This window comes from Rhamphochromis sp. 'chilingali' (assembly GCF_963969265.1).
Source record: "Rhamphochromis sp. 'chilingali' genome assembly, chromosome: 4".
NCBI classification, from domain to species: Eukaryota; Metazoa; Chordata; class Actinopteri; order Cichliformes; family Cichlidae; genus Rhamphochromis; species Rhamphochromis sp. 'chilingali'.
This window is the reverse complement of record NC_137948.1, coordinates 21,295,224-21,312,866: the sequence shown is the minus strand read 5'-3', so window position 1 is coordinate 21,312,866 and position 17,643 is coordinate 21,295,224. Positions and strand designations below refer to the sequence as shown.

The following is a 17,643-nucleotide window of genomic DNA, read 5'->3' as shown; positions in this document are numbered from 1 at the left end:
GGTGAAACGTACTTCGCTTTGCTTTTCTATGCTAGCAGTTAGAGCAGTTACACTCGTGTCTGTGAGCGGTGCTTCACAGATAGTGGACGTCAAAACACGGCCACCATACGTCACGGTGCGGAATGTCAACAACGGCATCTGGCGGAACAGTTTCAGGTGTGTAAGTGTGAATTAAATGTCGTGAACTGCTTGTAAAATTAATCTAACGCCTTTGTTTCACTCATAGTCACTTGGATGAGTGACGAAACGTTTCTCCCACTGAAAACGCTCCGTCCAGATGAACAGAATCAACCTTTGGAGGTCTCCTAATAAAGTTGTCATGTTCATTTTTAAGTGAACATTTCTCAAGGAATAGGGTCGTTGTCAGGTCATTTAGGACCCCTTAAAGATGTTTTATTTTCATTGAGTTGCATTACAGCTCCAGTTCTAAACCCTACATTATTTTTGCTTTACATTTGAGCATGAATAAAGACTTAATGCTGAAGAAGCATTGATGAAGATAATAAATTTTTAATGCACATGAGTCAGGTTAACAAGGCTTTTTTTCTTTTGCATTTACAGTCAAGTGAAACGATGAGCAAATTTTAATACTATACAAAGGTAACCCGAGTAAATACAAAATGCAGTATGTAAGTGGTGATTTCATTTATTAAGGGCAAAAGTTATAAAAACCGCACCGGCCACTGTCAAAATGTAATTCCCCACCTTGTTAAGTCACAAATTCAAAGCCATTAATCACATTTTTTTGGAAAGCTAGCCATGCAAAGACCTGGTTACTGTTGGACCTCTTCAATTATGAAATATGTAAATAGAACCTGTTTTTCAAAGTGAAGTAGATTTAAAGATCTCTAAAAGCAACACATCATGCCACAATCTAAAGAAAGTCGAGAACTCCTGAGAAACAATTTCTCATCTATCAGTCTGGAAATTATTACACAGATATTTCCAAGGTTTTGGACTCCAGCAAACTGCTGTGAGAGGCACTGTCTAGAAATGACCAGCTTCACCACTGAACTTTTCCAGGAGTGGCCAGCTTACCAAAATTCCTCCAAGAACACATCAACGACTTATCCAGGAGGTTGCAAAACAACAAACAGGCAAAAACCACTGCTGACCAAAAGGAACACGACGACTTGTCTCACATTCGCCCAAAAACATCTTGATGATGCCTTAGACTTTTGGGAAAATATTCCATGGACTGAGTCAAAGGTTTCATAAAAAGAGCATCGTAGCAACAGTCAAGCATCGTGGTGGTAGTGTAATGGTCTGGGGCTGCTTTGCGGCTTCAGGATCAGGATGACTTGTCGTAACTGATGCAACCATGAATTCTGCTTTCTACCAGAAAATTCTGAAGGAGAATGTCTGACATTCATGCCCTGAAGCTTGAACACATTTGAGTCCTGCAGCAGGAAAAAGATTTGCAGTCCACTTCTTAACGGCTCCAAAACAAAAATGTTTGGAGTGACCTAGTCAAAAAAACCACACCTGATGCCTCTTAAAGTCACCTTTCTCTGCACCTCTGGACCGTTTCCAGTGCAGTTTTCTGGAAATCCCTTTCACTCTCCTCAATCCTGAGTGTCACTAATGATGAGAGCGGAGCCTCACGCGACAACCGGGTGACCAAACAGAAGTTCCCAACATCAAAGCCTGAAGATAAGCCCCCTGAACAGGAGCATGTTTGTTTTTGTTCTGACATTTACAGTATTCTGCACTGAGAGTCCACCCACAACAGTTGCACTGTCAAACCAGGGTTGTGCTCTAACATCCTGAGTCACCCAAACTCATCCGATTTATTGTCCTAACCCTATTTTAATAAGCAGCAATCACTTAAAGTTTTTTGATTCACACCATGTAAAATTAAACATTGTTTTTACTTTGATACAATTATAATTTTCATCACTTCCCTTTCAGTAATTTTTCAGTTAATTATTTTTTAGCCACTGAGAGTAGTCAGCTTTGTCCTACCCGAGAGATTTAATTTAGACTGACATAAAAGGGAGAAAGGAAAAAAAAAAGCTAAAAACCTGATGCGAGAATGTCTGATCATAACAAAAATGACGATAAAATGGTTTCTGTTGTAAAGTCTGCCAGTCAATTAACCATTCTGATATTGCAAACTAGGAATAATGGAATGACAGCTCACATTTGAGAAACTTGAAAGGTCTATATTTGACATTTTCCAGTTACCAAAATAGGTTTTAATTATTTTTCTACTCATTAATTCCCTCATTGTGTCAGTGCCGCAGCTAAGAAAGAATCTGACAGGAACAACAGATGTGATGGCTTATTGTTTGTCTACTCTTAAAGGTGCGAATATCAAATTTAAGAAGCAACAGACCAAAAATAATTATGAAACCATCTGTGCATGCCAGATTCTTCTATAATGACTGTTTGTCAGCAGTGAGGTAGCCCGAGCCCGGCAGCTGGATATGTTTCTGTAATCCTAATGATGCTGGACATTTTTTATCCAATGCGGTCTATAAAGAACTGGGGGAAATAAATGAGCCACAAGGCTTTAGGTCGTTGCACACTTACATTTTAAAGATCTGGTAGATCATATCTTACACAAACACTAGGTAGAAATTAATTGGTTCTTTGGGTGGCTCACTGGTGTTTGTGTCTACTTCAACCTTAACACGAGGAACAAACTAATAACTCTGACGTGTCTTCTCTGTCCAAAGCAGCGACTGATGGAGTTTCCAGAAGATTTTAACCAGCTCGAGCTTCTCGACACACACGGACACCTGATCCCCCGAGGGTCTGGCAGCGTGTGGACCGGAAGCAAGGACGATGAAGAAGAGCCAGAGGAGAGGGAGCACAGTGAGGAGTGGTATCTGGAAAAGGAGGAAGCTCTCAAAGATGAACCCAACGAGCTCATTCTGTGGGCGGCAGAAAACAATCGCGTAAGTCCAGTTTTGTTTTCAGATTAGGGGTGAGCGGTAGAGCTTTAAAATAATATTATTATTTCAAGGAAATTTGTGAAAATGATATTATGTATGGGGAAAAATCTTTTCCATCCTTGTTTTACAGTGAGCTACTGTCACTGCTGACAGGCTATCTAATTTGAAGTGTGAATCTATTGAAACAAAGTGCCAGTTTTTCCTGGTGCCAACTGGTACCAATTCCCTTCTGGCTTCATCTTCGTTTTTGCAGCGTTTAAAAAAAAAAAAAAAAAAAAGAAAAGAAAAGTTTAGTTGTTTTGCTTCTCATTTCCTTCCTTCTTCACGTGAACTACAGTAGAACCCAAAGGAAGGAGATAATATCCTCGTTTATATTGTAGCCTGAATAGTTAAACTTTGAGTTTTTCTTCCATCTGTTGCAGCACAAACGGTATCATCAGTCATTCAGGTCTTTAAACTGAAACATGGTTTGATTTTCATCCTTTGGGCATCCAGTTTTTTTTAACCATCTATCAACATGAACATCTTGTGCTGCTGCAGTTTAGCTCACTTTTGTCAACTACTGTAGGTTTTTTTTTTGGTAGTTTAAGATGAATTTTACCCGTTTTGATCCCAACTCTCTGTAGATGACCTTTACTTAACTAAAGATACCAAACTTATACAAAGTTCACCTAAATACGCTGCAGTCTCAGAAGTGACCAGGAAACGAGTTAACACTATTATTGTACCGAGATTAAACGGCTGTCGCAGTACAGCTTCTTCTGCAAATGACTTTTTCCTGTCGTGAAAATGGCGACAGCAGCTTTCAGTGGTCTCAACATAATACCACAAAAATACATTTTGCTGTCATCTTAAAAGCAGCACTTTGCTTCCCCCTCACACACTCCTGCCCTCTTCCCCATCATCTTCCTCTTTGCAGTCAGCAGCTGCGAGCGGATCAGTCTGTTCTTTTTCCTTCTTTGTCGCTGGTTTTCTTTGTAAGATACTGAGTTATCCAATGTAGCATCTGCTGCTGACTATTTGTTGACAGTAAAACTACTCCTCTGGAAACCTATGTTATTTTAAAGCATGAGCTTTTTTATTTTAAAGGTCACTGGGAAATGAAAACTGAAGGTATAGAGCCGCCGGTCTTTGCTGTTGCTGATGTCTCCCCTAAATTTTAGTTCAGGATACACTGACTGCCACGTCTATTTACTGCAATTTCTCAGCCAAGCATCCCTCTTGGTCAATTACTAGACACTAGTTATTCTAGTTTGAATTAAAGTCCTGGGGGCACACACTGGGGAAAAAATCACAACACAAGCTGATGCTTTATGAATTTCAAACCAGTCATGACCTTTGAGTCTTCATCTCAGGATAGAAGCAGAGCTGAATAAATAGTAATTACAGCATTTAGGGACACAAATTAAAGTCACTCCATTAAAGTCAAATGTTTGTCAAACAAATATTTTCCCCCGACAGATCTCTGGCCTGCTGCGAGATCTAAGCAGCAACTAATCGTAACTGCATAAAATTCCTACTGGCTGAAGCTGGACATCATCCAAGTGTGAGGGTAGAGCAATGGCAAAACTAATCAGCTTCGTATATTCACTTTATTTTTACACTTCACCTTTAAGGATAAATACAAAGATAAAAGCACAGTTTCATCATATGCATCCTTTATTTTGGCAGATTTTTGTTCTAATCCCACGGAGACGTTGACCACACACAGGATGGTTTGTGGTATCCTTTAAGTTGTTTCCACTTGAGAAGGTTAAATAGTGTAAATAAATAGTCTTGAATGTTGATTTTTTTTTTTTAATGATTATTTCTTCTAGTTAAAATTACACATGGCTCTCTAACCACAAATGGGAACTCGTGAATTAGTTGTAAATATTTCACAGGCAGCAGTGATTATATTTGAATTTCAAATTTTAATACTCAGAAGGCATCAATACCTTTTCCCCAGTTATATAAAAAATAAAAACAAAACACAGTCAGAGTTTACAAAGTGACCGTCTAGATTAAAAATGATAGAACTATATACTAATGCACCAGTATAGCTGTATGAGTAACCTGCTGTCTGAGACTTGTGGTAAATTCAATATTAAATGTCAAGAATTGCAGAAGTTCCACCGAGGAATAAAAAATCTCATGACTTTCTACACCATGAGGCAGGAAGCAGCACAGAAACACAGCTGCATTTAATACAGCCTGAACTCCCGAAAAAGACAAAGCACAAAAGCTGAATGAAAAACAATATACACTTGCAGATAATTAAACTTGCGTCAGCGTAATTTAATCAAAGTTCATTATTTGCATTATAACACTGTCACATCCAGCAGTTTCCCTCAACACACCATAATTGAAAAAGATTCGTGCGTGGAATAAATTCCCAAATAATTCAAAGTTATTTGGAGTCATGACAAATTTTCTTGATTTTTGTCTTGATTAAGTGAGTAGAAGAATTCAGCTGAGCAGTTTCCAGACAGTAAGTCCTGATAATGTCAGGAGAATAATTTCATGGAGCTGTCCAGAGTTTCCTTTTTGTACATGTAGCCCACAGCAGGAGATTTTCATCAGATGTGTTCTCATTGTTCTCACCTCTGGAACAAGTCAGCTTAACTTTGGAGCTAAGAAGCTGGGTAGAGCATGTAGGAGGCAGGATGCGCAGCACCCACTCATTTGCTGTAAATTCCCAGAGCTTTTGCCTTCTGTGTTCTCAGTTTGACCTTGCACTGACTTTGTACAAGGAAGCTGGCAGGGAGAAGATCTTTTGACGCCTGATCCGGGGCTACAGTGCATGTGTGAATATAATTTAAACAGCAGTTCTTCCTCCTGCAGGGTGATTTTCAGTCTGACATTACTGTCTTTAAATCATAATTTGTGCATTGCGCTGTATTTAGCAGTTGGACTTGGGCCCCAGTTACTCAGGCATAGCAGGAGGTTGGTAACTCCCTGATAACCACCAGCTGCAAGGAAAGACTGTTTATTGCCAACCGGTTGCTGGAAGTCAGTAGTTAAAATAGGTATACGGTGAAAAAACACTTAAATGGAACTGAAGTAAATCAAAATGGCAACTGCAAATATGCTTATCTTAAGGTTTAAAAATTGGTGACATCACAGTAACTACATTAATCTTTTGTCTGTCTGTAGTTACAGTGGTGAGGCATACCCATATGGAAAAGAAATAGTAAAAACTTATATGTGATTACTCATGAAAGTGGCCACTTTCTAATTACTTTCATACATTGTTTTAGTAAGTATCCAAAACATACAAGTTTCATTATATACTTTTTCAAGGGATCTTATATCTGTTTTCACTCTTATATGCTTTTCATACAAGTTTCACACAAGACAGATACAAACTTTATAAGATTTATATATATCTTTTCCATATGGGTAACCTTTACTTTGAAGCTGAACAGTCTACGTTTCCAGTTTATATTAAAGTTTCTCCACTGCTCAGAGACTAGTTGACAAGTGTTTGCAGAGTGTTCCTTTTGACCTTTTTTCTTTGTTAGCCTACGTTATTGGTATCAGTTTGTTGGTTAAACCGAAGCTTTGCTGAAGAGGTATCAGAAAGTCTGAAAATCAAACTGCTGCATCAGGTCCTTTGACAGCTTTTGGTGCCTTTACCGCAAAGTAAAAAATAAACGAAGGTGCTTATGTGACTATTTAAAGTTTGCATGAAGCACAAATGGAGCCGACCTTGTGATCAATGTTGCAGAAATGAAGTTTTATTTGAGAAAGAGCAGCTCAAATGAAAGGTTTTCTTACAATCACTTTATGTGGTTTTCTTTCAGCTTGCCACAGTCCACAGTTTGTTAGCTGCTGATCCTTCGCTGGTGCACTGCTGTGATGAAGATGGTTACACTCCCCTGCACCGTGCAGCATACAGCGGTCACATCGAAGTCGTCTGTGCTCTGCTTGCCGGCGGCTCTAAGGTCAACCCCCGCACCATCGACGGCTGGACTCCCCTTCACAGCGCTTGCCGCTGGAGCCGCGTTTCTGTGGCGAGTTGTCTCCTGCAGCACGGAGCGGAACTGAACGCCCAGACCAACGGTGGACTCACACCATTACATCTCGCTGCTTCATACACAAGCTTCTCAAAAACAGACTCCAGACACACCTTAGAGCTGCTGCTCTCTCAGCGCCATCTGAAGCCGGGGCTCCGCAGCAGCAGCGGGGAGACTGCCGGAGAGGTGGCTCGACGTAGTGGGCCCCATCACTTTATGTTTGAGATGGTGGAAGACTATGTGAATGTGGTGCCCATCTCATGAACAAAAGCACAGGCCCACACAGGCTTTCACATTAGTATTGATGTCTTGCTCATGGTCAGGTTTCCTTTTGAAGCAACATAATAAACGTGAATGTCAAATCTCCAATTCATCTTCTTTACAATTAGACTGAAAGTTTCTTCTCTTTTATTCTGCAATAGACCACAGGTTAAAAAAAGGTCTCTTTAAACCTGAAATTGCAGGATTTCTGAGGAGCTGAAAAGATGCTGTGATAAGATTCAAGCTGTGTTTCTGAGTGCCAATTGTTCAGTGACATTTAGATATTAGAAATTCAAACCATTATATATGAGTAGTTATTTTAGTATCTACCTGTTAACTAAAAGTCTTTTTCAACCTTGAAAGGTTTTCTTTGGATTTGTGTAGGGCCTAACTTTTACACTCATTAGCCACTTTATTTGTTGCTCGAGTAGGCTCTGGTACTCAAACGATGATCACTTGGTACTATGGTGCCCAAAATGTGCCAAGTAAATATAACCCACACCATTACAACACCACTACTAGCCTGAAACACTGATTAAAGGTAGGATGGATGAGACTTATCAGATCAGGCAATGTTTTTTTACTTTCTATGGTCCAGTTATAGTGAACTTGTTGTGTAGCCTCAATTTCCTGTTCTTAGCTGACAGAGATGGCATCCAGGTTGGTCTTCTGCTGCTATAGCCCATCTGCTTTAAGGTTTGACATGTTTTAAGAGATGCTTTTCTGCATAACTTGGTTGTAACTTATGCTTATTAGTGAATATTCATACTGATCTTCTTTTGGCCTCTGACAGTGGATTTATGTCTGTGCTTGTATGGCTAAACCTCAGTGCAGTGTTTGATACTGTTGAGAATATTTTATTATAGAAATTAGAGCATGCCATAGATACTGCACTGCTGTGATTTGAATCATATCTAATAAACCCCAATGTGTTAATGTAAATGGGAAGTCCACAGGGTTCTAGGATTCTGCTGACATTATATATGGATCCCTTAGGCCAGGGGTCCCCAATCCCAGTCCACGAGGGCCGGTGTCCCTGCAGGTTTTAGATGTGGCCTTGATCCATCACAGCTGATTTAAATGGATAAATTACCTTCTCAACATGTCTTGCAGTTCTCCAGAGGCCTGGTAATGAACTGATCATGTGATTCAGGTGTGTTGACTCAGGGTGAGATCTAAAACCTGCAGGGACTGGCATTGGGGACCCCTGCCTTAGGCAATATCATTAGCATGCATTTTTATTGGTTTGCAGATGATACCCAGGTTTATCTATGAAGTCGGAAGTCAGGTAGCACACACCAATTAGTTAAACTGCAGGAACATCTTAAAGACATAAAGACCTGGATGACCTCTAATTTCCAGCTTGTAAATCCAGATTGTCACAGAACACGGAGTGTTCAGGTAACAGGACCCCAAAGCAGACTCAGCACACCGCAGCTCAGAACTATGTACAAGTTTTTATTGAACTGAAGAATCTTTTAACAACGCTAAGGAAACGAAAAACTAAGGCTCATACCACGGGGGGAAACGAGGAGCGTGGAGCCCAGGAGCACCGTAATCGGGACCGTGGGGAAACTGCAACAGAAAGGGGAGACACAGTTAACAGCACGCAGGTTGTCAAGAAATGAACAGCTAGACTTCATAAGTTGCCGAGGCTTACAGGTAGAGCAGGACCGTGGAGCTTGGAGGGGAGAGGTGCCCGTGAAGGGAATCCTAGGGAGGGAGGGAGGCCACAAGCTTCCACGCCGAATGCTGGTCACACTGGGAGGAGACTTACGGACTGGCGAAGAGAAGCTGTCAGAGCTGGCTGAAGTAGTCCTCCGGTGATTGCCTCAGATGAGACGTAGGTGGTTTGGAGGCGGCCCAGCCCGAGGGTGTGGCCACCGTAGCCTCCCACGGCTCCCTGGATGCCGAGCCATGGGCCGTGACACAGATAAAACTGAGCGACTGTTATTGTGATTTGGTGCTGTCTAGTTAAAGTGAGGTTTAATTTTTGAGTTCCCATTGAGTTAATATTTGATTTACTGCTGGCCTCCCTGTCAGCTCAAAGCAGTCTGGTTATGCTCTGACCTCTGGCATCAACAGTTAAAGTAGTTTAAACATGCTGTGTGCAACATAGATCGCAACTAGAATATTTTTCTTTTCAGTTACTGCTAAATATTAAAGTTTTTAATAATAGCTTCTTACTTTGTGTGACAAGGTTTTACAGATCTTCTTCTCTGCATGCTTTTTCTCAGGCAATGACCATTAAAAGGAACCCCGGCTATTAAGACATGTTTGTGTTAAAATATGTATGTGCTTTCAATAATATATATGTGGAATTAAAATACGCCAAATGTTTTCCTTTTAAGCACATTTTACAGGGAGTGCAGAATTATTAGGCAAGTTGTATTTTTGAGGAATAATTTTATTATTGAACAACAACCATGTTCTCAATGAACCCAAAAAACTCATTAATATCAAAGCTGAATGGTTTTGGAAGTAGTTTTTAGTTTTAGCTATTTTAGGGGGATATCTGTGTGTGCAGGTGACTATTACTGTGCATAATTATTAGGCAACTTAACAAAAAGCAAATATATACCCATTTCAATTATTTATTTTTACCAGTGAAACCAATATAACATCTCCACATTCACAAATATACATTTCTGACATTCAAAAACAAAACAAAAACAAATCAGCGACCAATATAGCCACCTTTCTTTGCAAGGACACTCAAAAGCCTGCCATCCATGGATTCTGTCAGTGTTTTGATCTGTTCACCATCAACATTGCGTGCAGCAGCAACCACAGCCTCCCAGACACTGTTCAGAGAGGTGTACTGTTTTCCCTCCTTGTAAATCTCACATTTGATGATGGACCACAGGTTCTCAATGGGGTTCAGATCAGGTGAACAAGGTGGCCATGTCATTAGTTTTTCTTCTTTTATACCCTTTCTTGCCAGCCACGCTGTGGAGTACTTGGACGCGTGTGATGGAGCATTGTCCTGCATGAAAATCATGTTTTTCTTGAAGGATGCAGACTTCTTCCTGTACCACTGCTTGAAGAAGGTGTCTTCCAGAAACTGGCAGTAGGACTGGGAGTTGAGCTTGACTCCATCCTCAACCCGAAAAGGCCCCACAAGTTCATCTTTGATGATACCAGCCCAAACCAGTACTCCACCTCCACCTTGCTGGCGTCTGAGTCGGACTGGAGCTCTCTGCCCTTTACCAATCCAGCACGGGCCCATCCATCTGGCCCATCAAGACTCACTCTCATTTCATCAGTCCATAAAACCTTAGAAAAACCAGTCTTGAGATATTTCTTGGCCCAGTCTTGACGTTTCAGCTTGTGTGTCTTGTTCAGTGGTGGTCGTCTTTCAGCCTTTCTTACCTTGGCCATGTCTCTGAGTATTGCACACCTTGTGCTTTTGGGCACTCCAGTGATGTTGCAGCTCTGAAATATGGCCAAACTGGAGGCAAGTGGCATCTTGGCAGCTGCACGCTTGACTTTTCTCAGTTCATGGGCAGTTATTTTGCGCCTTGGTTTTTCCACACGCTTCTTGCGACCCTGTTGACTATTTTGAATGAAACGCTTGATTGTTCGATGATCACGCTTCAGAAGCTTTGCAATTTTGAGACTGCTGCATCCCTCTGCAAGATATCTCACTATTTTTGACTTTTCTGAGCCTGTCAAGTCCTTCTTTTGACCCATTTTGCCAAAGGAAAGGGCGTTGCCTAATAATTATGCACACCTGATATAGGGTGTTGATGTCATTAGACCACACCCCTTCTCATTACAGAAATGCACATCACCTAATATGCTTAATTGGTAGTAGGCTTTCGAGCCTATACAGCTTGGAGTAAGACAACATGCATGAAGAGGATGATGTGGACAAAATACTCATTTGCCTAATAATTCTGCACTCCCTGTATATATAACCGATTTACAAGTAGGCCGCCATTGTTATTTACTTCTCAATACACTCTGGGTAGTGTCATCATACGGTTGCACCGCATCACAGTTTGAACCAGAACAAACCGAGAGAGAGGATGAAAATAGTCAACCAGTACTTAGTTTAGATGAAGATGAAAACAATCTGTCACACGAGGACGCGAGAGTGAGGGAAAACTACTGGTGTCTATGGGGCTGCTGCCTGCCAATGGCAACGGCGACTGAGAGCGTTTGTTGTAAAGAGCTCAATTTTATGGCAGCAGCTATCCATAGTATCACATAACAGCATGATAAAAACATTAATAGAATTCTAATTTTTATTATACAGTGAAATTACAATATCGTTATTTTTACAGATATTCCATGCAACACAATGTACCAAAACTTTGAAGCCGTATGTCTTATTCCAGTTCTTTGAGCAGCCCTTGTTAGTCTCCATGACCAGTATAGCACTGGTCTACCAAGTCGTAACTAGGTCACTAATAGGCAAGTTAATTAATACCAATTAACTTATATAGGAGATCACAATGCAACACCATAAAAAACAAAACAGGTTAGCTGAACGAAAGCGCCTATACTGCCGACAACCACATGTCATCGTCCCAGAATGCATTGTGTGCGACAAAAACATGGCCGCTCCCACGGCTCCAAAACAATTTTAAACAACAAAGATTTAATGAATAACAAAAAAAAAAATTAGTTATTCTCAAGTATGTTTTTATGTAGTGGAGATAATTTGTAACATATTTAGAGTAACTTGTCAGGGTTCCTTTTAAACCACATACGACCATAACAAAGCTGTGAGAAAGGTTAAAAAACCAATACAGACTTAAGCTGTCAGCTATCACTGAGTATCTGTGCTGACACCAAATTCTTGTGTCGGGAGTTAAAAAGCATCACGAGTACAAAATACAATAGCAGAAGCAGACACGTCATCCGGTTTTTATCACACTCCTTGGCTGCTTTGACGCCTTTGAACACAATGACAAGTGATCTGCTCTGTGGGACAAACCCACCACTTTAACTCTCAATGCCACGAAAAGACTCAGAAGAGAATTTCAAAAGGAATCTGACTGAGGCACTGCCAAACTGGGAAAACCAGGGAGGAGGTGTGATTAGACTTTAGGTTTGTTGCGGCTTCCTTTTGTAAGTACCTACAATGTCCTTCTTAGTCATGAGACATGGATGTATTTATGAGTCACAGAACTATAATACTGTGAATTCACAGCAGCAAAAATTCTCTGTTGCATGTTGGTTGTGAGCATTTTAACACAATATTCATGTCTCTGTCTCTCTCCTGGTTGGGCCAAGCTTTTTATTAAGGCACCGTTTACAACAGCATATTGGGTGTTTTTGAAGGACTGCATTCTGATGGGCTGCGCGGTCTGAATAGCAGAGTGCAGTTTTCTCACTGATTGGAGGATATTTCTGTTCAAGGGCTCTGTGCAGAATGTACAAAACTTTAAACAACACAAACACTTTTTTGGTCCTCAGCTGTCAGTAGTTTCTTGTATATAGACAAGACCAGCAGCTTATACAGTAGCATATTATACATTTAATATGTATATGAATTCAAGAAAAAAATCCATCTACTTTCGCTTATTAGGGTTGTGGCTAGGGGCTGGATCCTATCCTAGCTATCAGAGGGCAAAAGCCACAGTACACCCTGTTGCCAGACTGTCCCAGGTCCAACACAGAAAGACAGACAACCGCTCATATTCCAGACTACTGGGACAGACTATGCAAACGCCACACAGAAAGGTTCAGGCCAGATGAATGATTCAAACCCAGAACCTTCTTGTGGTGAGGCAACCCCCGCACCACCGTGCTGCCCAGTTCAAGAAAGCACAGAATATAATTTTACTAGATCCATATTCTTATCTACGGAGCCCCGCAGGGGACATGGGAGAAAAAAAAAATTAAGACGGACTTTTGCGAGATCTCGCAAAACAAACTCGGGATCTTGCAAAAGTTTTAGCTGCATTCTTCAGAGGCCGCCAGCTCGAAGCCGACTGGGAGGTCGAGGCAGGATGTGCCGGGAAAGCGACGTTCCTCCTGGCTGTAGTAGGTCTCGACCTCCCGTTAGCTTCGAGATGGTGGGTGTCAGATCTCCGAAAACGTCGGAGCACTTTTGCAAATATGTGATGTCTTTTAAACCGAGCAGATATCTGACGTTTACACAACTACATTCACGCCTCAAAATATCTTAAAAGTGTATTTTGTAACCCAGAAAGAGTAATATTACAACTAAGTAGCTGCCGCCATTGTTGGAATCCAACTTTTGCGACATCTCGCATTGTCTCGGTCATTGTGTCCTTGGGCAAAACACTTCACCCGTTGCCTACTGGTGGTGGTCAGCAGGCCCGGTGGCGCCAGTGTCCGGCAACCTCGCCTCTGTCAGTGCGCCCCAGGGTGGCTGTGGCTACAATGTAGCTTGCCATCACCAGTGTGTGAATGTGTGTGTGAATGGGTGGGTGGATGACAGGTTGTGTAAAGCGCTTTGGGGTCCTTAGGGACTAGAAAAGCGCGCTACAAATACAGGCCATTTACCATTTACCATCAGGAAATCAAGTTCCTGGAGTGTGAGGTGTGGAGAGACTCTAAACCCAATGTGTTTGAAGTCCAGTGTGATGTTTCTGCAGTCTGTAATGATTTGGGTTGGCATGTCAGCTGCTTCTGTTTGCAGTCGTTGGTCCATTGTGTTTTATCAAATCCAAACTCAACACAGCATCTACCAGGAGATTTAGGAGCACTTCATGCTGCCATCTGATTATAGGGTTTATGGAGATGCTGATTTCCTTTTCCAGCAGCACCTATCACCTCTGCACAGAGCCCAAACTAAAGATTTGATGACCATGTTATTACTGGGCCAGTTAACTCACCTGACCTAAAACCCACAACATATGTATGCAGTTTTGTTAAGCAGAAAAGGAGATACACCCGACTCAAAGTACAGACGAGCTAGAGGTTGATATCTGTCACGTTCCTGGGTCTGTTGACCCAGCGTTTTGAGTTTTAGTTTATTTTGATGTTTATGGTTTATTTTTTTAGTTCATTAGGTTATCTAAGCTCATTTGTTTATTTAGATTCCCCTTGTGTCTTCTACCCCTGTGTTTTAGTCTCCTTTTGCCCTTTATGTGTTTCATGCTGTGTGTCTTATGTTGTCAAGGTTATATTGTCTTGTCTGTGTCTCATGTTTCCTGTTTTATTTTGAAGGTCTATGTCCTATGTCAGTGTAGTCAGCTTTGCTTCCTTTGTCTCGTTATGTCAGACTAGTGCCAGCTGTTTCCCCATGTGTTTCCACTTCCCCTAATCACCCTTGTGTGTATTTACTCTGTGTGTTTCTGTTCATTCCTTGTCAGGGCCCTGTTTCAGGAAGCCGGTTTAGAAAACTCAGAGTGAAAAACGATACGCAGGGTTGAGTAACCCCGAACTGTCCAACTCGGAATATTCGGTTTCAGAAAGGCTGATAACAAGTAGTTCAGTCAACGCGGAGTTGCTTTAACCCCAAGTGAAGCGCGCGGACGAGGATACATAAAGCCCTGATCAGTGGAGCACAGATTAAGTGAGTCACCATGGAGACGGAGGGAAAGAAGGCGCGGTCAATGTATTTTACAGCGCTTGAGGCCGAAATTCTGATGGCAGCATATGCCGATAACATGCAAATTCCGCGGAAAAAAGTAACACAGCGACAGCTGCAAAAGAAAGTGAGCATGCATGGCAAAACATAGCCGACAGAGTCAATGCGTGAGTGTTAATTTAAACATTGATCTAGGGATTTCCACCCATTTAACACGTTATTTTATCATATGTTATTTTATTTGTTATTTTATACATTTTATTTTGTGACGTGATGTGAGCGCAGGTGCAACCCAACAGGCCCCAAACGTTCCTGGCAGCAAGTAAAAATGAAATATAAAAATATAGTCCAAACAGGTAAGGTGTAATTGTATTATGAGCCATAGTGCTTGGTCTGTTTGTCCGATGTAAATCAATTGCAGTTAGAGGCTACATTAATTTTCTGTCTGTAAGCACTTATTGAAATTATCTGAGCACATTACAAGTACATATTTGCTTACTCTGTATGCTCAAATGTGGCCCGTTATAGCCAACAGAAAAAAAGCGGAGGCCCGAAAAACAGGTGGGGGTCCTCCACCACTCACAGAGGCTGAGCAGTTGGCCCTCAGCCAAAACAGTGGGCGCCCTGTGGCCGAAGGCATCTCTGCGGGGACATCCTCTGAGTCAATAACCCCGCAAGACACAAGTGCCTACATAAGGGGTAAATTCAAAATAATACATGATGTGCATACATCCTTTCTTCACAGTCACCTTTGCAGTGCTACTCATTCATTTGATAAACTCTTTACCATAATGGATTATTTTGTAGTGAAGTTATTTTCCTACTGATTTTGCCTTCCCTCAGTCTTGGTTGTCTTTGAGAGCATAATGACAATGAAGTGTAAGGTGATTGGTATGTTTGTTAATTGCCATTTGGTCCCTTGTAAGTTATAAGTGACCTGTATAAACCTCATATTCTATCAGTTGATGGTGATGGTGTACTGCATCTGGTGCAGCCTCCTGTTGAGCCAGACCAACATGCAGTTGTGAGTAATACTCCACAGATTATATGAGTTTACAGTAGAACAGCAATGTTGTTTATTTCTTTACTACAGGAAAATAATGAAGAAACATTGACAGCTGTTACAGAGGAGGAAGCAACAGAGACACTTTATGAGGTTTACATCTTTTAATACTTTGTGTACAGGAAACACAGGTGACCAATAAAGCCAGTTGAACAAAAAATCTGTTTATTCTTCTTTCAACATGTTGAGGTGATGGGTCAAAAGAAATGATTGTGACATATGGTGTCTCTGACTGCTCTTCCATCTTGTATGTCCGTGGGAGGGTCAGGATGTTCATGGTTTGGATCACTGCTGTTTGGTTCAGAAGGACAGTGTTCTCCTCTAATTGTGGCAATGTTGTGAAGAATCACACATGCCACAATAATGTCACATGCCCTTTCTGGGGTGACCCTGAGTCTTTGCAGGCACTGGAACCGGGCCTTAAGCATTCCGATAGTCATTTCAACTCTGGCTCTTGTCCTGCAATTAGCCAGATTATATCGCTGCTGTGGGCCCGGTTCAGGGTCAGAGTAAGGGGTAAGCAAATAGGGTAAACATGGATACCCCCTATCACCAAGCAAGTAGCCAGTGAACTCTCCTAAGACAGAAGGATACACTTCAGTTCAAATGTCCCTGAAGCAATTGGTCTTTATATATTTTAAAGTATTTTCAACTCACCATGTCCAAATTTTGTGCTCAGTGTACATTCACGGAATATTTGTGAGTCATGGACAGAGCCTGGCCACTTGGCTTCCACATTTGTGATAATGTTGGCAGCATCACATATGATCTTCACAGTGCAGAGAACACAAATTAGCATCCATTACTATGATGAAATAATTTGTTAGTTTGAAATGCTACAGGGAACTATGTACCTGTACATTAATGCTGTGGAAAGACTTCCTGTTCACATAGTCTCCTTCATTTACTGAAGGAGCAATGATTGGAATGTGAGTACCATCTATACAGCCAATCACGCCTGGGAACCCTGAAAATAAATGTAAAATTTAAGTAGTAGTTCAAGTATCACCACATCATAAATTAAGTTTTGGTCATCCTGATACCTGCAATTTTGTGGCATCCCTCTTTGATGAATCTTGTGGGTCTATGACCGGGGAACACCACAAACGTGTACAGGAGACGTTTCAGTGCAACTGTAACATTCCTGACTGCCCGACAGACGGTAGCCTTGGAAACGTGCTCAGCGTCACCAATATTATACAGAAAGCTCCCGTTTGCAAAAAACCGAAGTGCAATACAAATAATATGTACAGAACTGAGAGCATGTCCGCGATGTGTCACATGCGTAATATATGGCCTGAGGATGTTATCCAAATAAATTATAGATTGTGCTGAGAAACGGTAACGTTCGCACAGACAATCATCAGGAAATGATAAAATGTCCAAACGCGCTCTGATCACTCTCTCCCGGCGGAGAGCTCTGCGGAGAATTTGGGCTTCACGATCTACTGGCTCTTCAAGGAAGGGACACGCCATGTCTGACACTTCCTACTGTCAGGTTTCCGACAAAGGGGCGGAGACAGTCAGGGTTAGTTGTAGTAAACCTGCTAGGGGGCAGGTTAGCTTCACGGCGTGTGTCGTCATAGTGACTCACTCAGGCTTCAGCTGAACTCGCTTTGTGAAACCGAAAACCCAGAGTTTTCGTTAACTCAGGGTATACTTACTCAGTTTTTCCACTAAACCGGCTTCCTGAAACAGGGCCCAGGTCGTCTGTTGTTCACGCCAATGTTTCCATGTCTAGGTTTTTCTTGTTGTTTATTTAGTTCTCCCAGTTTAGGTTGAAGTTAGTTTACTTCAGGTTGCCTTGCCCTTTCTTTGTACCTTTTTTACCAGTCTTATTAAACGGCTCGCTTTTTGTTAATACTGAAGCTCTGGTCCAAGTTCCTTAGTGTCTGCATTTTGGGTCTA

At 41.5% G+C, this 17,643-nt stretch overlaps 2 protein-coding genes across 4 annotated transcripts; one reads left to right on the top strand and one right to left on the bottom strand.

The window, feature by feature from the left end:
* Positions 1–9,438, top strand: ankrd49 (ankyrin repeat domain 49). 2 transcript variants are annotated; one of them, XM_080881239.1, is made up of 3 exons: positions 1–156; positions 2,682–2,903; positions 6,686–9,438. In XM_080881239.1, the coding sequence occupies exons 2-3, from the start codon at positions 2,691–2,693 to the stop codon at positions 7,160–7,162; spliced, it is 690 nt and encodes a 229-aa protein (XP_080737365.1). In that variant the 5' UTR covers positions 1–156; positions 2,682–2,690; the 3' UTR covers positions 7,163–9,438. The 2 variants fall into 2 exon arrangements, with proteins under 2 accessions (XP_080737365.1, XP_080737364.1); XM_080881238.1 differs by having other exon boundaries at positions 8–156; positions 2,685–2,903; positions 6,686–9,436.
* A 5,939-nt stretch (positions 9,439–15,377) lies between these two features.
* On the bottom strand, positions 15,378–17,428 carry LOC308395660 (putative nuclease HARBI1). 2 transcript variants are annotated; one of them, XM_080880575.1, is made up of 4 exons: positions 16,779–17,428; positions 16,590–16,702; positions 16,393–16,504; positions 15,378–16,312 (listed from the first exon to the last, which is right to left on the bottom strand). In XM_080880575.1, the coding sequence occupies exons 1-4, from the start codon at positions 17,209–17,211 to the stop codon at positions 15,933–15,935; spliced, it is 1,038 nt and encodes a 345-aa protein (XP_080736701.1). In that variant the 5' UTR covers positions 17,212–17,428; the 3' UTR covers positions 15,378–15,932. The 2 variants fall into 2 exon arrangements, 1 of the variants encoding a protein (XP_080736701.1); XR_013971428.1 differs by having other exon boundaries at positions 16,060–16,194; positions 16,590–17,428.
* Between the last annotated feature and the right edge of the window lie 215 nt (positions 17,429–17,643).